Source organism: Pristiophorus japonicus, chromosome 15 (genome assembly GCF_044704955.1).
Source record: "Pristiophorus japonicus isolate sPriJap1 chromosome 15, sPriJap1.hap1, whole genome shotgun sequence".
In the NCBI taxonomy this organism is placed as follows: domain Eukaryota; kingdom Metazoa; phylum Chordata; class Chondrichthyes; family Pristiophoridae; genus Pristiophorus; species Pristiophorus japonicus.
The window spans coordinates 135,558,102-135,578,559 of NC_091991.1; the positions used below are offsets into that span (position 1 = coordinate 135,558,102).

The following is a 20,458-nucleotide window of genomic DNA, read 5'->3' on the forward strand; positions in this document are numbered from 1 at the left end:
TTTAAAATTCTTTAACTGTAATTGGGAAACTCTCTTAGTTGAAACAGTTAGAAATTTGGGTACATGCCCAGGAAGTAAATCATGGCAACAGCTCTGCAAACTATTTTATCTGATCATTATCTTAGAATTATTTGTTGAGGGAATCACATTTGAGTTATACAATTCTACAATTATTTTTTGGACTGACATTTAATATGGAAATAAATATTTACAACCATAATTAGGTATTCATTTAGAAAAATGTTTTAAACAATTTAAAGGTACATTGCTTTTGGCTCATTTTTTAAGTTTGGGCATGACCAAGAGGACAGATAACTTGCTCCCAGCTTGCAAGAGAAGGGGCAGTGTTCCCTCCATTGATGTGCTTTATGTTTAGAAAGGGTGAAACAAACCTAAGAGGGCAACACTTGGCTGAGGTGCTAGTGTTGCAGTCACCTTCCAGTGCTACACTATAAGGAAGCAAAAATAGAATATGAAGCGTTAGAATAAGCAACATCACCTCCAAATCATATACCTGTTGTCACACTTAGTCAGTACTAAGCAGGCAAAATGTCCCGAATAAAGGACCTTTTTCCCAAATGTCACTTTGCCTAAAGCTCATCAGAATCATCATAGGCAGCCCCTCGGAGTCGAGGATGACTTGCTTCCACACTAAAAATGAGTTCTCAGGTGACTGAGGAGTCCAATGCGGGACCTACAGTCTCTATCACAGGTGGGGCAGATGGTGGTTGGAGGAACGGGTGTGTAGGGGGCCTGGGTTGCCATGCGCTCCTTCTGTTGCTGATGCTTGGCTTCAGCTTGCTCTCAGAGAAGAGACTCGAGATGTTCAGCACCTTCCCGGATGCTTTACCTCCATTTTGAGCGGTCTTGGGCCGGCGATTCCCAGGTGTCGGTAGGGATGTTACATTTTTTCAAGGGGGGCTCACTTGCTGTGACGGAACTCCGAGTAGAGCGCTTGTTTTGGGAGTCTCGTGTCAGGCATGCAGACGATATGGCCCGTCAAGCAGAGCTGATAAATTAACTACATATTTTTTTTGAATTTCAGTCTATTTAGTGTTGACCCTGAAACATCAGTCAAGTTCTATAATTTTCCAATATTCAGTACAAATGTATCGTGTTCTTAATTGTGTATGAGAATCCCATTGCATTGTTTGTTGAATGGGAATAAGTACTGTATCATCATTCTGAGAGCATCATGAGCAGAGACATTTATACCTAATTATCAGTTTTTTGTCATAGTAATTGGAATCATTTGGAGCATGTTCAAATACATCAACTTTGCTCTAAGAGCACATTGTATCCTTGAACAGATTTTCACAATATACTGTTATAAAAAAACAATTTGTAAATTAATCATGAATATGGGATCATGGCTAACATTGTAGATTTTGTATATGATGTCCTAAAAGCCGATCTTACAGATAGCTGGCCAGCTCTCAAATGGTCTTGTCTTCCTTGGTAATAATAAGAATTTTAACCTTCTAATTTGTTTCAGGACAGCTCATCTTCGTTAGCTTAATTTAACTGTCTTTTGATGGCATGTCCACAAGCCTGCAATACCTTAATGATGTGCAATTTCTCGATGGATCTTGGCATTGGTGTGATAATTAACATGTCACCTCTAAACCATTTCCAAGTGTAAATTGCAGTTTTGTACTTATGAGGTAATATGGTTAATCTACGGTGGAGAGCAAACTACCAGTAAAGCAGTAATTTCAATATATTGAAAATTAAAAAGAATATTAGCATCTGAAATATTATAAAATCAAGTGTAGTGTATAGAAATTATTCTCAGAGCGTTAACTATGCTAATTATGAATCTTGTGCCTTTTCACATTCGTAGTTTTATACTTCACTTAAGTTTGAAATGCGATAGAAACCTGCTGTGTACTCAAGCATTCAAATTGAAATAATGTCTATATGACATGTGCAATTTATTCCAAAAGTGTGTGGGTTATTTCTGCTTGGTATGGTAAAGTTTCACACTGAGAACATCAACTACTGGAATATTTTATTGGACATTTTTTTTAGCAATGGCTAATGCTTTAACTGTAATGTAACATATTTTGAGTAACGCAAGTAGAAAAAATGGTGCGACAGACATCCGTCGGGACAATTTGACAAAGTGGGTTCAAATCCAGTTCAGGCCAATGATAGGGCAATATCCTTTGTTGCCTATAAGATCGCTGTGTAAACTGATTTTGGGCAGTCACAAGCCAGTGCTTAATAGGTTCAATTCCACAGCAAAGAACGCCCCCCAATTTGTCACCTAAGTTGCCTGTTGCAAATTAAATAATTCACACTGGTTCAGTTTAGAGTGCTCTTGTCATCATCATAGGCAGTCGCTCGGAATCGAGGAAGACTTGCTTCCACTCTTAAAATGAGTCCTTAGGTGGTTGAACAGTCCAATACGAAAACCACAGTCCCTGTCCCAGGTGGGACAGATAGTCGTTGAGGGAAAGGGTGGGTGGGACAGATTTGCCACACGCTCTTTCTGCTGCCTGCTCTCGGCGACGAAACTCGAGGTGCTCAGCGCCCTCCCGGATGCACTTCCTCCACTTAGGGCGGTCTTTGGCCAGGGAGTCCCAGGTGTCAGTGAGGATGTTTCACTTTATCAGGGAGGCTTTGAGGGTGTCCTTGTCACATTTCCTCTGCCGACCTTTGGCTCGTTTGCCGTGAAGGAGTTCCGAGTAGAGTACTTGCTTTGGGAATCTCGTGTCTGGAAAATCAAACAATGTGGCTTGCCCAGCGGGGCTAATCAAGTGTGGTCAGTGCTTCAATGCTGGGGATGTTGGCCTGGTCGAGGACACTAATGTTGTTGCGTTGTCCACAGCGCGGCCCTGGATGATGTGGACCATTTCCCATACCTTGGGAACCTCTTATCAACAAGAGCAGACATTGACGACGAGATCCAACACCGCCTCCAGTGCGCCAGTGCAGCCTTTGGCCGCCTGAGGAAAAGAGTGTTTGAAGACCAGGCCCTCAAAACTGCCACCAAGCTCATGGTCTACAAGGCTGTAGTAATTACTGCCCTCCTGTATGGCTCAGAGACATGGAGCATGTACAGTAAACACCTCAAGTCACTGGAGAAATACCACCAACGATGTCTCCGCAGGAGTGCTCTTGTGAAGTTTAGTTTAAGGCATGTTGTCGGGAGACTTTACTCTGCCATTCCATTTGTGCAACACTTATGTTATGATCTTGGGTTCTTGCTCGGATATTTACTTCATACTCAACATCAAAGACCACTCCCTAAATGCACACTATCTCGTAATATAGCATACCCAAAGATCGAACAGAATCCCTTGTTACTATGTTCAGCTTGCCTGATATATCAGAAGTCTTTGTGATCTTCGAGACTTTGGAAAACGGTAGAATAAACACTCCATCAGATTGAGGCTTAGACTATGTACTAATAGATGGCTAACAATGAGGACTGTACAATGACAGGTAAACCAAGCAGATGCAATTTAATGTAGAGAAGTGTGAGGCAGTATATGTTCAGAGGAATACGAGTATGCACTCAATGGAAAAATACTGAAGGAGGTGGATGAACAGTGGGATGTTGGGGTAAAAATACATCATTCTTTGAGAATGGGAGGGCAGGTACATAAAGCCACAAAAAACATTCAGTATTATTTTGGGTTTTATAAATAGGGGCACAGAGTATGAATGAAGTGATAATGATAAATTTGTAGAAGGTAGCGGGTAGACCACAGTTTGTGTGCCCCATTAAAGAAAACTGTAAAGAGTGTACAAGATAGATGATACCAGAGTTGAGAAACTATAGTTATGAGAGGAGACTTGAGATGCTGGAACTACTTCCGTTGGAGCAGAGAAGGCCAAGAAAGATTTAATAGAGATTATTTAAAACTTTGAAGGTTTTTGACAGGGTGAATAGGAAAATACTATTTCCTCTGGTTGGAGAATTAGTGACAATGGGTCATCAATTTAATACTGTCATTAGGAAAGTGGGGAGAAATTTCTTTATTCAGAGAGAGTTGCTTTAAGTGGAAGGCTTACCCACAGTAAGTAAGTAAGACCGAGATTATTGCACTATTTTTGAGGGAAAATGGCTAAATATTTGAAGCTGAGGTAGATACATAGTCGTGGGAAAAGCATAATGCACTGTTAAAGATCCAGCACAGACATGCTGAGCCAAATGCCTTTCTTCTGTGCTGTAAACGTCTATGGTTCTCAAGTAAGTAAGCAATAGCAAAGGCAAACAGTAACATAAATAATAAAAATATCCTTGCGCCAAAACTGGACCTGAGACAGGGTCGCATACAACAAGTTAAAGTGGCATTTTGCCAGACACATCCACTTCCAGCTCACTTCTTGATGGGTTAAGTAGAAAACTGGTGAGCTGGATAATTGTCTGAGACATTTCCTTGTACCCTTTGAAGTTCAACCAGCAACAGAGAAAAGCTAGCTTTAAAGAACAAATAAAGCTGTCAATCATACCGACACTTAGAAACACACACAAGTATGCAGTTTCTGTCTAAATAAGCATTAGCCCAAATCCATTTATCATCTAGTTACAAAACCCATTTGACTTAACTATTTACTTGAACAAAAACAAACAGGTAGACAAGTTAACATGAGCATACTAATATTTTTGTAACTCCTCTTAACAGGCTGGATGCTAAAATTGTATGTGGTCAATTTTCCTAACCTTAAACAAAAGAGAGAGACTGCATTTTTATAGTGCTTTTCATGTTGTCAAAATGTCCCAAACTAGGTCACAAGGTCGTGGGAGCGGCGTCAAGGAGGCATGGCACGCTGGATGACATCGCCACGTGGGTGGCGTTAGATGGCACAACGTTACCTCTTGGCGCCTCTACCAAAGAACCTACCGAATTTCTCCCGAGCCGTGGGCGCCTGTTAGCCACCGAGCACCGGGCGGTGTTATAAAGGGAATTTCGATCCCATAGTATTCTGTCAAAAATATGTTTTAAATCATAGAAAATGCAAGCAAGGCCACTTTGGTACACAATCTACTCCTCTTAGTTCAAAGTTGCTTAATTTAAATGTTTGAATCATCACAACTTTGAATTATCAGGTGTAGACTGTATTTCACAATGAAAACAATAAATATAAAAAGTACCATTGGATGATATTTGTGAGTTTTTCCAAAGTATAATTTAACACCGAAGTGTTGTTTTATGTCGGTAGGAGCTAGCTAACTTTTTCAACAATAAGTGGAAACACTGGAGCCCTATAGAGTCAATCTCATTTCTTAAGTGGAGTTTAGTTAGTTCTATTTCTAATCTTGAATCCTTTACATTTGCTGCAATAAGAGGCAGCATCTGATTTTTTTCTTTGCAAGTCTCAGTACTTCGGTCTTGCATCAAATTATTTGTTGTTAAGTGAGCTTTTTTGACAAGGAAGTGTATGTGGAAAAATAGATGCGAAACGGAGGAAATTGTAAAAGACTATTTTCAGTCATGGAGGTGCTGGAGCCCTTTCCTGCTAACACCAGCTAATACTGTGAGGATCAAAGTGCAGTAATAACTGCTAGTCTGTGCTGTGTTGAGATACAGTCTGCATTGTAAGGAATATTACTTCTGTTATCCCCTTTTTTAAATCTCATAATACTCCTGTGAAGCACTTTGGGACATTTCACTACATTAAAGGCGCCAAATAAACACAAGTTGTTGTTGTTGTCCTGGCCAACATTTATCCCTCAATCAACATAAAAACAGATTGTCTGGTCATTATCACATTGCTGTTCGTGGGAGCTTGCTGTGTGCAAATCAGCTGCCGCGTTTCCCATATTACAACAGTGACTACTCTCCAAAAGTCATAATCATCATCATAGGCAGTCCCTCGAGGAAGACTTGCTTCCACTCTAAGAATGAGTATTTAGGTGACTGAACAGCCCAATACGAGAACCACAGTCCCTGTCACAGGTGGGACAGATCGTCGTTGAGGGAAAGGGTGGGTGGGACTGGTTTGCCGCACACTCTTTCCGCTGCCTGCGCTTGATTTCTGCACGCTCTCGGCGATGAGACTCGAGGTGCTCAGCATCCTCCCGGATGCACTTCCTCCACTTAGGGCGGACTTTGGCCAGGGACTCCAAGGTGTCAGTGGGGATGTTGCACTTTATCAGGGATGCTTTGAGGGTGTCCTTGTAATGTTTCCTCTGCCCACCCTTGGCTCACTTGCCGTGAAGGAATTCCGAGTAGAGCGCTTGCTTTGGGAGCCTTGTGTCTGGTATGCGAACGATGTGGCCTGCCCAGCGGAGCTGATCACGTGTGGTCAGTGCTTCAATGCTGGGGATGTTGGCCTGGTCGAGGACATAACGTTGGTGCATCTGTCCTCCCAGGGGATTTGTACGATCTTGTGAAGACATCGTTGGTGGTATTTCTCCAGCGACTTGAGGTGTCTACTGTACATGGTCCATGCCTCTGAGCCATACAGGAGGGCAGGTATTACTACAGCCCTGTAGACCATGAGCTTTTTGGTGGATTTGAGGGCCTGGTCTTCAAACACTCATTTCCTCAGTACTCTCCAAGAGTACTTCATTGGCTGCAACGTGCTTTGAGATGTCTGGTGGTCGTGAAAGGCACTATATAAATGCAAGTCTTTTTTTTATATGTTTTTAAGGATGCAAAGTTTGTGGAGGAACGTCGTAAACGACTCCAGGAATACATGAGGAACATAATGAACAAAATTATACAAACACTTCCAGAGTTTACATCTAATCCTAAAAAAGAGACCCTTATGCACCTGCTGCCATTTTGTGTGTAAGTATGCAGCTCTTGTTTTAACAGAACATATGTAGGCGTCATTTACAATGTGTACAGTAGTTGGGTATTTGTTTGGGATACATGGATTATTCTATTTTCAGTTGTGCTGCCCATTGCCAGTTATATTGTATCTATTTCATTCACAGAAAGTGTGCAATTTTATCCCATTTGATATTTATTCACATCATTCAGCAGCTATGCGAACTTGGATTCAGTACTCAGCTTTTTCTACATTTCTCACCTGTGATGCATTGCATCTTCTCATTTATTATATGTTACCACTTAAAACTAATCATTGAAGCTTTTACCATAAGTGTCTTTTCCTACAATAGTGCCAATTTGCTGCATATATTGTACAATTTGTTTCTAAAGTAATAAATAACATTTGAATCAATTGACAAGTTCAATTTATGGATTTTAAACTAGTGGTAATAATGAATGCCGAAGCATTTTTATTGTGGGATTCGGGGACTGAGAGCTGATTAAAGCATGATGCAGAAATAAGTGTGCTGAAACATTCATTATCGCCATTAGTAAATAATGACCCTTGAGGAATATAGCATTTAACATTCAAGTAATGTCCACTGACTCAATCTGTCAGGTTATATGTTTTGGTTTGAACTCTACTGAGGTTTTATTTCTGCTGTAAAATCCAATGAGTTGGTTGCCCCAATGTAATGGCCCAGAAATTCCGGCCTCCTGAGTCCGTACGGCGTGCGTACGGACCAGGGAAGGCATCACAAAAGTCAGTTTTCAGCGCACAATGAGCATGCACTGAAAAACGGCTTTTCCGATCTGCCAAGCTGGAGCTTGACAGATCCTCCGCATCTCGGGAGCGAGGACATTTGCACGGGTAAGATTGCAGTATTTACTCATATCTTGCCCAGCAAATGTCCTGAAAACTCTTGCGCCTGATAAAAGCAGGCACATCGCCTACTTTTACAGGTGTAAGAGTTTTAAAACACACTTAAAACATAAAAAATAAAATGAAAAAACACATTTTATTTTTAAAAATCCTGCCTACTACGTTAAATTTATTTTAAAGCATAATTTTAAAAACTTTTTTAAAAACCGTAATTTAAAAAAAAAAATAATACATAAATAACTTTAATTTAAATTAATGTTAAATATGTAGTGTATTTTTTCTATTTTTTATTAATGTTTTGTGTGTTTGGTGGGGTTCTTATTCACAATAATCGGAATTCCAATTTACGGAGTTCCCATTATTATGAATGAGAACATACTTTACCTTGAGCCATGTGCCTGTAGCTCCAGCCCTGTACACGTCCTGACGTGTATGCGCTGTGACACGCCTTCAGTGGAGGCCTCAGGACCGGGAACTCACGTGGGCGCAGCAGGAACAGGTAGGTGCGCATCTTTTACCCGATTGCCCGTGGGAAGCAGCCGACCGGGATTTCTGGGCCATTCATTTCATCCATGATTTTTACACTGTAAGGGAATAGTGGAAAGGCTTCTCTTTCCATGAGCGGACCCCTGATATAAGGGGTCGACAATCGTACCAATCCGTGCAGCAACCCTCGAAGTTAATAGACGGAGACGGAAGGCAAGGTTCAACGATCTTTCAATCACGAACTGTCTGGGAGCAATTTCTCAACATAACCTCCTGTGAGTGGAAATGCTCACTGAACAGCAAAATCAGCCATCTTTTATACACTGTTCAAAAGACCATTTGCTTCCCCAATACAACCTCCCACGACTCCTGATTGGTTACCTTATCAGTAATACCTTGGATTGACAGACCAGGTTCAAGCCTTCCTAGGGTGACCTCATCTTGCTAGAATGTGCTGACCTGGCAGCCTTCTGGTTATTGGGGTGATCGAACTTTGTTATAATTACATGATTAGGACTGGACCTCACCTCGGAATTTAAATGAGCTAACCTTGGCCTTTGTAGTGGTCCAGTTTATAAAGGTGTATAAAGGAAATAACTTATCTGAGTGATTAATTACAAGAGGTCCCATCACAGGAAACCCAGAGGGGCAGGTAAACAGGGCAAGGGGTCAAAAGTGACAAAAACTCCCATCTGGTCAAGCAAGAGAGATAAGATAACATTCCAATGTGCTCATAAACCTTTGAAACACAGTGAGGTTTATTGAGTACTGGAAATGGGATTTCAGCCATACCGCTTTTCTGGATAACTAAGTTAAAACATTTCGTACATTCCCCTAATGCCAAATTTTCACGCTTACAACAATGACCGGTCAATAAATAGTCATTTTACTCTGATTTGCAGTCCTTAAAAATCTGCCTTAAGGCTTGGTTTAAGCACTGTGTTTTACAATGTAAATAATTCAAGATAACCAAGCTCTTACGAAAATAAATATTTCATTTTGCTCTTTTCTGTTCTTACCAAATACTGAAATACTGAGGCTACTTGCTACCGTATAGGATGGTTCTGCTTATACTGACGGACTTGGCAATACTGTAACATTACCAATCCACTAATTTAGTAGAGGCTACATGTTGGAGACTGGTAGTTTTTGCAAAATAAATTATTGTGTGATGCAGCCACATAACTTACTGGTGCTGACTACATTATTAAACAAATTAATTTTTAAAACTTTTTAAAAACCATGAATAGGACACTTGTTTGAAGAGGCTGGATTTAAAATGTTCCTTCCCATTGGTTTAATAAATGCATTGTCTTGGTTGTTCAATGCAAACCACACATATACCCTAAGTTAGTTGTGTAAAGGCTCATATCCAGAATAAGTCAAATATTCACACAGTGCAATTACATAAACGATACTAGAGTACAGACAGGAATCCTTAATGTAAAGAGGTTTTTAAACAGCACACCAAAGCTTCTGATGGGAAGGAATCCTGAATAAGTCTTATTATTTTGGGAAGACCGAAGCCACAAACTCCGTTCCCTAGCCAATGACTCCATCCCTCTCCCTGGCAACTATCTGAGGCTGAACCAGACTGTTCGCAACCCTGGTGTCATATTTGACCCCGAGATGAACTTCCGACCACATATCCACGCCATCATTAATAGCGCCTATTTCCACCTCCGTAACATCACCCGACTCTGCCCCAGTGCCAGCTCAAGACCACTGCAACACTCGTGGACCTGTCAGCGACATATGACACAGTATAGAAGCATGGACTGCTTTCCAAGCTCGCCACTATTTTACCCTGCAGAACAACGATCCATCTTCTCAACTCCGTGCTGAGCAACCAATGCTTCCGTGTGTACACTGGCACCCGGAAGAGCAGACATAGGACATTAAACAATGGACTGCCAGTATTTTGTCCTGGCACCCATGTTATTCAATGGTTACACCAGTGACCCGCAAGTTCATATACGCTGATTACATTGCCTTGGCCTCACAAAACATGAATCTGTCCATCACCAAAGAGACCCTGCCAGTGATTTACAGAGGATGGAGGCCTACTTCTGCCGATGCCTCGACATTCCACCTCAACACCCATCAAGCAAACCAAACTTTGAAATTCTCGTTTTGCGGCGCAGAGATATACCATGCCAAAAAAAAACTCCTATTTAGGAATCGCGCTTGATCCTTTCCTGTTGTATAGACAGCATCTCCAGAATGTTGGGAAGAAATTAAAGAGAAGGATCCGGAGACTCGCCGGATCCACATGGGGAGCAGACGCTCAAACCTTCCATACGGCAGCACTCGTCCCGGTGTACTCTACAGCGGAGTACTGCTCTCCGGCATGGCTATCAAGTCCACATCTCAAATCCGTTGATGTCCAGCTGAACTCTACTATGGGAATTATCACCAGTCACCAGTACGCTTTTATCGACACCAACACCTTGGCTGCCCGTGCTTGCAAACATCACACCACCACACCTACGCCACAAATTTGTAATCTCCAGAGAATACAACCACTACACCAGCAAAGACCTACTGATCCAAGCCGACTTGTACAACCTACCACCAACCCATCTCAAATCTAGAAGGCCATTTTGTGCCGTCGCCGAAGCCCTTCAGCGATCTCCCTTCAGCCTTTATGACTGATGTGAAAAGCTTGGAAGAACTGTGACATACGGAATGGATTCCTTATAGAGGACCCTACAGTACAACCTGAAGGATCAAACCTTCCTTAGAACAGTGGACAACCATCAACCGCCTCAGAACTGGTCATGGTAGATGCTGCCACTTTCTTCATAGATGGAAGATTAAAGCATCCCCATCATGCAACAGTGGAGCTCATAATCAGACCCTGGAGCGCATCATTGAGCACTGCCCTCAGAGAAAATTTGCTGACCCCCTGCAAGATATCAACGCTGATACAGCAGAAGCTTTGGCCTGGATATCCATCTTAGATATTGACATTTGACTTGCTTTGCTACTACCATTTGAAAGAAGAAGACTCTGCCCCTGCCTCAACTCATCTGCTGTTGAAACCCTCAACCATGCCTTTGTTACCTCTAGATATGAATATTCCAATATACTCTTTCTATTCTCCGTAAACTTAAGGTTATCCAAAACTCGGCTGCCTATATCCTAACTCGCACCAAGTCCCATTCACCCATCACCCCTGTGCTCGCTGACTTACATTGGCTTCTGGTTAAGCAACACCTTGATTTTAAAATTCTCAACATTATTTTCAAATCCTTCCATGGCTTCACCCCTCCCTATCTCTGTAATCTCCTCCAGCCCTACAACCCACTGAGATGTCTGCTCTCCTCCAGTTCTGGCCTTTTAAGCATCCCTGATTTTAATCACTCCACCATTCGTGGCTTTGCCTTCAGCTGCCAAAGTCCTAAGCTCTGGAATTCCCTCCATAAATCTCTCTGCCTCTACTTCTCTTTCCTCCTTTATGATATTCCTTAAACATAAGAACATAAGAATTAGGAACAGGAGTAGGCCATCCAGCCCCTCGAACCTGCTCCGCCATTCAACAAGATCATGGCTGATCTGGCCGTGGACTCAGCTCCACTTACCCGCCTGCTCCCCGTAACCCTTAATTCCCTTATTGGTTAAAAATCTATCTATCTGTGACTTGAATACATTCAATGAGCTAGCCTCAACTGCGTCCTTGGGCAGAGAATTCCACAGATTCACAACCCTCTGGGAGAAGAAATTCCTTCTCAACTCGGTTTTAAATTGGCTCCCCCTTATTTTGAGGTTGTGCCCCCTGGTTCTAGTCTCCCCGACCAGTGGAAACAACCTCTCTGCCTCTATCTTGTCTATTTCTTTCATTATTTTAAATGTTTCTTTCACATCCCCCCTCATCCTTCTGAACTCCAACGAGTAAAGACCCAGTCTACTCAATCTATCATCATAAGGTAACCCCCTCATCTCCGGAATCAGCCTCGTGAATCGTCTCTGTACCCCCTCCAAAGCTAGTATATCCTTCCTTAAGTAAGGTGACCAAAACTGCATGCAGTACTCCAGGTGCGGCCTCACCAATACCCTATACAGTTGCAGAAGGACCTCCCTGCTTTTGTACTCCATCCCTCTCGCAATGAAGGCCAACATTCCATTCGCCTTCCTGATTACCTGCTGCACCTGAAAACTAACTTTTTGGGATTCATGCACAAGGACCCCCAGGTCCCTCTGCACCGCAGCATGTTGTGCTTTCTTCCCATTCAAATAATATTCCCTTTTACTGTTTTTTTTCCCCAAGGTAGATGACCTCACACTTTCCGACATTGTATTCCATCTGCCAAACCTTAGCCCATTCGCTTAACCTATCTAAATCTCTTTGCAGCCTTTCTGTGTCCTCTACACAACCCGCTTTCCCACTAATCTTTGTGTCATCTGCAAATTTTGTTACACTACACTCTGTCCCCTCTTCCAGGTCATCTATGTATATTGTAAACAGTTGTGGTCCCAGCACCGATCCCTGTGGCACACCACTAACCACCGATTTCCAACCCGAAAAGGACCCATTTATCCCGACTCTCTGCTTTCTGTTTGCCAGCCAATTCTCTATCCATGCTAATACATTTCCTCTGACTCCGCATACCCTTATCTTCTGCAGTAACCTTTTGTGTGGCACCTTATCGAATGCCTTTTGAAAATCTAAATACACCACATCCATCGGTACACCTCTATCCACCATGCTCATTATATCCTCAAAGAATTCCAGTAAATTAGTTAAACATGATTTCCCCTTCATGAATCCATGCTGCGTCTGCTTGATTGCACTATTCCTATCTAGATGTCCCGCTATTTCTTCCTTAATGATAGTTTCAAGCATTTTCCCCACTACAGATGTTAAACTAACCGGCCTATAGTTACCTGCCTTTTGTCTGCCCCCTTTTTTAAACAGAGGCGTTACATTAGCTGTTTTCCAATCCGCTGGTACCTCCCCAGAGTCCAGAGACTTTTGGTAGATTATAACGAATGCATCTGCTATAACTTCCTACATCTGCTTTAATATCTCCTTATGTGTCTTGGTGTCAAATTTTATTTGATAACCCTCCCATAAAGTGCCTTGGGATGTTTTATTACATTAAAGACACTATATAAATACAAGTTCTTGTTATTTAAATATTGTAGGAACTGCAGTTCACAGAATTGCATTTTTTTTGTTTGTGATGAGGAAACATTTATTAGTAAAAACAAAACTTAAGGCTGTGATATTTGTAACCAATGGGCAACTTGTTACACCGTTAAAAAGAATTGTCTGGATTGGTAAGTGTCAGATTTGCTCAGTGCTGGTATTCTGCTTACCTCTTAGTCAGAAGGTCATGGATTCAAGCCCCACTCCATGCCAGCTTAGTTTATGACTACATAATCTAAGCTGACATTTTAGTGCAGTACTGACAGTGCTGCATTGTTGGAAGTGCCACCTTTCAGATGATGCATTAAAACTGCATGTTCATGTGGACGAAATAGATTCCATAACATTATTCAAAAAGAGCAGGAGAGCTCTCTCGTTGTGCTTGTCCCTGAGCCAACATCATCAAAAAGAAATTAACTGGTCATATATCTCATTTGCTGATTGTGGAACCTTGTGCACAAATTAACAATCGTATTTGTCTGCATAACCACAGTGACTTCACTGCAGAAGCAGTTCATTTTCTGTCAAGTGTTTTTGGATGTCCTGAGGATATGAAAGAGACTATGGGCTCAAAATTGCCCAGGAGTTGCTCTGTTTTTTTTTGGAGTAACTTGATTTTTCTGGAGTATCTTAAAAATCCCCATTTTGCACATTTAATTTGTGCCAGTGTAAGTGAGTTAGTTAGGATTTTTTTTAGTTTAGTTTAGTTTTTTTCAAAAGGGGGCGTTACCAGCCACCTACACCCGTTTTGGCTATTTAGGCCACTTTGGACAGCTAATAGTTGCTCCAAACTAACTTAGGCCAGCATATGGCCACACAGAAAACCCTTGCAGAGAGTTAAGAAATCAGCACAGATAGGTACATCGGAGGCTAACAGAACTTAATGACTTGACTAAAGAATGTGAATAGGATCAAACAGCTATACAGGACATCATATGACAAACTTCGCAAAGTTAATTTACTATACAACAGAAGCATTCATGGAAACTTAAACTACAAAAATAAAAAAAGTAAAGAGACAAAACATATTTACATAATTTTTTCAAAATATCCAAATAAAAAATAGAAGTACCTCCTGCTCATAATTCTTATGTAGGAAAGTATTGGCATCAACAGGGTTAAGCAAAGTTGTGAGTAAGCTCATTAAAATTACTGGCTACACAGTTATCACCCCCCCCGGATCAAAACTCCCCCATCCCAGATCAAAACTCCCCCCCATTTAAAACTCCCCCCGCCCCCCCCCCCCCCCCACCACACCAAAACTCTTTGCTCCCCGCCCCCCCGGATCAAAACTCCCCTCCCCACCCCCACCCCCACCCGCCCGATCAGAACTCATCCCGCACCAACCTGTTTGTTGTAGCCTTAGCCCGGGAAGGCAGCGGGCCGGCCTGTGCAGCAGGCCACTCGGCCCAGGATAGAGGCGGGACGCATCAGTTCCCACGCTGCAGCACGCATCATCATCATCATCGGCAGGAGCTACTGCGCATGCGCGAACGCTCCATTGCACATGCGAAGAGCTGCTGGCACTGTTTTTATGCGCGGGGCCCCAGCTACACCCGCTAATCGACAGACCACGCCGCGCCAAGCCATGGGAGAGGCCACCAGGCCAGAATCTGGAGACATCTTTTTGGCACCGTTTTCAGCCCACAAAGACGGCGCATCTCTGGTGAGTGCGCCAAAAAAACGGGTGAGCCAATTTTGATCCCGATATAAGTGCAGTTTCTTTCTTCTTTCCGTGTGACAAAGAATTTTAATTTCTCACATGATTAGGAAATGTAAAACCATAGAAATGCTTAATTATTTTCAGTGTTGTTTCCAAGAGAGGATTTTATGATCCTAATTTGAGTTATACAGAAGAATGAATTCTGGTCGTTTAACAAAGTTGCAAAGTTTAACTATCTTCAGTTCTTTCTGTAAAACAGCCAATTTAGGATACATTTAAAATTCCTTAAGAAGAATGGGAGTAAGTACAGAGTGAACAAAAGGCTTTCTCCTAAGCCATCTGGAGTTTATTGTGGATTTCCCCCCATCCCACCCCGATATCACCACCTCTTGAACCCAGACTTCACGAGACATTACCTTCTTTCATCTATCTCCCCTGAAAATAAAATCAAGTAGTGCTATTCATATACCCCCCAAACCCCTTCTGAACAGGTAGCAATCCACAACATGTTAGAAATAATAGAAAAGCAAATTATAATTTAAATGGAGAAAAATTGCAAAGTGTTGCAGTACAGAGTGACCTGGGGGTACTTGTGCATGAAACACAAAAAGTTAGTATGCAGGTACAGCAAGTAATTAGGATGGCAAATGGAATGTTGGCCTTTATTGCAAGGGGGATAGAGTATTAAAGCAGAGAAGTCCTGCTACAACTGTACAGGGTATTGGTGAGGCCACACCTGGAGTACTGCGTACAGTTTTGGTCACCGTATTTAAGGAAGGATATACATGCATTGGAGGCTGTTCAGAGAAGCTTCACTAGGTTGATTCCACAGATGAGGGGGTTGACTTATGAGAATAGGTTGAGTAGGTTGGGCCTATACACATTGGAGTTCAGAAGAATGAGAGGTGATCTTATTGAAACATATAAGATAATGAGGGGGCTCGACAAGGTGGATGCAGAGAGGCTATTTCCACTCATTGGGGAAACTAAAACTAGGGACTTTGGGCTAGAGTTTCCCTAACCTGTTTTTCTGGTGCCCTCGCCCGCGGTGCGCCGTTTTTGTCCGCCTCCAAGCGCGGCGAAAAATGACGTCGGTATTCTGGCCGCTCCCCAGCCTCTCTTTGGTCATGGCGCAGCGTGGCCCAATAGATTGGGGGCGCAGCCAGGTTCCGGCGCTGAAAACAGTGCCGGGACCTCGGCACATGTGCACTAGAGTCTGCGCGCATGTGCAGTAGCTCCTGGCAGGCCGAATCTGTGAGTACACGCTGCAGACTGTGTGGGAGGGGCTCGAAGCACGTCGTCCCTAGCCCTGGCCGAATGGGTTCCCTCATTGGCGGCCCGCTACATTCCCTAAGGTAGGACTTCTAGTTTTTATTTGTTATTTACTGATTGATTTTGGTGCTTTAGGGGCAGGGTTTCTTCTATTGTATTTGTTAATTAATTGCTTATTACTTTTTGTGCATTGTTTGATGCTTTAAATGTAGTTACTTGTGCTGATTCCTTAACTCTCGGTAAGGTTTTTCTGTGCGGACAGAAGTGGCAACATACACTGGCCTAAGTTAGTTTGGAGCAACTATTTGCTGGCCAAACACTTAAAACAGGGGTAAGTGGCTGGGAACACCCCCTTTTGAAAAAAAAACTGAACTTTAAAAAAAAAAACCTAACTAACTCACTTACACTGGCGCAAATTAAATGGCCAGAATTGCAACTAAAAAGATAGTCCAGAAAAATCAAGTTGCTCCAAAAAAAAAGGAGCAACTCCTGGGGAAACTTGGGCCCCTAGTCTCAGAACAAGGGGTCGCCCATTTAAAACTGAGATGAGGAGGAATTTCTTCTCTGAGTATTGTAAATCTGTAGAATTCTCTACCCTAGAGAGCTGTGGAGGCTGCGTCATTGAATATATTTAAGGCGGAGATCGACAAATTTTTGAGCGATAAGGAAATAAAGGGTTATGGGGAGTGGGCAGGGAAGTGGAGCTGAGTCCTTGATCAGATCAACCATGATCTTATTGAATGGCGGAGCAGGCTCAAGGGGCCAAATGGCCTACTCCTGCTCCTATTTCTTATGTTAGAACACAAGAACATAAGAAATAGGAGCAGGAGTAGGCCATTTGGCCCCTTGAGCCTGCTCCGCCATTCAATAAGTCATGGCTGATCTGATCTTGGTCTCAACTCCACTTCCCTGCCCGCTCCCCGTAACCCTCGACACCCTGATCTTTCAACAATCTGTCTACCTCCACCTTAAATATATTCAATGTCCCAGCCTCCACAGCTCTCTAGGGTAGAGAATTCCAAAGATTAACAACCTTCCGAGAGAAGAAATTCCTCCTCATTTCCGTTTTAAATGAGCGACCCCTTATCCTGAAACTATGCCCCCTAGTTCTAGATTCCTCCACGAGGGGAAACATCTCTGTATCTACTGTGTCAAGCCCCCTCAGAATCTTATACATTTCAATAAGATCACTTCTCATTCTTCTAAATGTTGCCACTGTTCCAATATTATTGTAGTATTCATAATTGACAATTTTTTCATAGCAAGAGCCCCATTTATTCAGAAAGATATAACAAGAGTATTTCATTCTTATTTTGTCACAATCATTATAATTTTGAGACAGTCATTGCTGTAATATGTGGAAAGATAGGAACCTGTGTTGATAACAAATTAAATATAATATGAATCATATACTGGGCCGCTTAACTAATCCTGTTCTGCAATCTCGTTTCCTTATTTCTGTTTCTAATGCCCAAAATTGCCAAATATTTTAGCTGCTGCTTTTACAATGCATCAGGCAAAATGTCAACAGATATTGTTGTAAGTGGCTGAGAAATCATATTTTAAACTGGTTTCCGCCACCAAGACGTCCAATTTGTGTGAATTGCCTCTCCCCTGAGAAAAATGGTGCCTGGCAGAGTTGCAGCAAAGGAGCTGATCTCTCGAGCTATGGAGTGTTCATGGTCATCTAGCTGAAGAGGTGATGAGGATGAAATTCCAGAATGTAATAAAAATTAGTTGCCGAGTGAGTGAGTGACTGTATCCTGATGGTGCTTGAGGCTACATGACAGGTTGTGTTTAAAAGTTTCATGCTAAGCACAACTTCAATTTATTGATTAATCACGTGATGTGCAATTGATCTGTAATTTATTGCAATTTATCCTTTTTTTCCCTGAATCATCTGCTCTGTGCCATATACTTAATCTCTAGTGGATTTAGAACGAATATTATCACATAATCACCTCATTACAGAGTTTTTAAAACTATGTACATTCTGTTGGGTCAATATTAAAACTTATTGTAACAGACTAATGCAATTATAGTGAAAATCTTTGCAAAGGACAGCCATTCCCAGGAGATTTGAAATACTATGGAGATGCTCCAGTTAAAATCTAATTCAGTAAATTAAATAATTTTGGATAACTAAGGTATTGCATAATTGACAGAGTTAGTACTCAAGTGCTGTTTACAGATGGGCCTGCTTTGTCAGAACATTACCATTTCTTCAGGTGGGTCTTTTATTCTGTGATAATCACCATGTTGTAAGGCTCATTTGTAGGCCTGAGCAGTTTTGATTTTCTTCATGCACATGACAGGAAGGGGAAAATACCGTTGGATTGTATCACAACAAATTATACACCAAAATTATTGTGTATGGAGAAAGAGTCAGACTGAACACTGTGAACTCGAAGTAAAGTGTGACCTTAGTCTTTTATTGCAGGTCTCCAGAGTGCCTCTCCAACCTGTGAAGACTCCTTAAATACCTGTGTTCCCAAGGGATTATGGGATCCCTTGGGACTCCAGGGGATGAGCCCTCTGGTGGCTGTACAGAGTAAATACAAGTCCACATATATAACTAAAATAACCTGACCTTCACATTGTTATGTAGCATTGCTCTGGATCAATCCGGTTAAATCATCTTAAGCAGAGGATTTTCTCCTTTCCTATTGGTAAGTCTGAAATCTCTTTACTATAACTCAGTTGTGGCTCAGTGCATAGCACACTTGACTCTGAGACACAAAATTGTGGGTTCAAGTCCCACTCTAGGAACCTGAACACAAAATCCAAACTAACACTTCAGTGCAGATTTGAGGGAGTGCAGCACTGTTGGAGATGCCATCATTTGGGTGAGGCATTAAACTGAGGCCTTGTCTGCCTTCTCAGATGAATGTAAAAGATCCCATGGCACTATTGGAATAAGAGTAGGGGAGTTCTCCCCTGTGTCCTGACCAATATTTATCCCTTAACCAAAATCACTGAAACTGATTATTGGTTACTGCCGCATTTCCCTCTATTACAATAGTGACTACACTTCAAAAAAAGTACATCAGTAGCTGTAAAGAGCGTTGCGACGTTATGAGAAAAGGGTTGGTGCGATGAAGCAGCCCTGCTTGCCCCCGGTCCTGACATGGATTGGATCTGTGGTGGATCCGTTGGTCAGGATCATGGCTTGCATGTCGTCGTGGAGCAAGCAGAGGATGGCAACAAACTTTTGGGGGCAGCCAAAATGGAGGAGGACACTCCATAGTCCCTCGCGGTTAACAGTGTCACAGGCCTTTGTAAGGTCAAAGAAGGCCATATACAAGGGTTGGTACTGTTCCCTGCATTTCACTTGCAGTGGTCGTGCTGTAAAGATCATGTTCATTGTACCCCGTAGCGGACGGAATCCGCACTGTGACTCCGGGAGGAGCTCCTCACAGGGAGAAGATGGTTGAGGAGGATTCTAGCAATAACCTTCCCAGTGGCTGATAATAGGGAGATTCCGCTGTAGTTGCCCCAGTCGGACTTCCTTGCTGCAATGCTCCACCTCACACTCAACAAGCTCCCTGCTGGAGTGGAACTAAACTACAGAATCAGTGGGAACCTGTTCAACCTTCGTCATCTCCAGGCCAGATCCAAGACCGTCCCATCCTCTGTCGTCGAGCTACAGTATGCGGACGACGCTTGCGTCATAGCCAACACCTTCATTGAGGTGTACTAAAGCATGGGCCTTACACTAAACATCCATAAGACAAAGATCCTCCACCAACCTGACCCCACCACACAGCACTGTCCCCCAGTCATCAAGATCCACGGCACGGCCCTGGACAACGTGGACCACTTTCCGTACCTTGGGAGCCTATTATCAGCAAGGGTAAACATCGACAATGAGGTTCAACACCGCCTCTAGTGCGCCAGCACAGCCTTCGGCCGCCTGAGGAAGAGAGTGTGCGAAGATCAGGCCCTCAAATCTGGCACCAAGCTTATGGTCTACAGGGCTGTAGTGATACCCGCCCTCCTGTATGGCTCAGAGATGTGGACCATATACAGTAGACACCTCAAATCGCTGGTGAAATACCACCAATGATATCTACGTAAGATCCTGCAAATCCCCTGGGAGGACAGACGTACCAACATTAGTGTCCTCGATCAGGCCAACATTCCCAGCATTGAAGCACTGACCACACTCGACCAGCTCTGTTGGGCGGGCCACATTGCATGCCTGACACAAGACTCCCAAAGCAAGCGCTCTGCTTGGAACTCTACACGGCAAGCGAGCCCCAGGTGGG

General features: G+C 42.7%; 1 protein-coding gene across 1 annotated transcript in view; it reads left to right on the forward strand.

The window, feature by feature from the left end:
* Positions 1-20,458, forward strand: part of snx29 (sorting nexin 29) — a 751,140-nt gene that overhangs the window by 678,810 nt on the left and 51,872 nt on the right. The window contains exon 20 of the mRNA XM_070856731.1: positions 6,610-6,749. Within this exon, the coding sequence (XP_070712832.1) occupies positions 6,610-6,749 (140 nt within the window). The remainder of the gene's footprint in view (positions 1-6,609; positions 6,750-20,458) is intronic.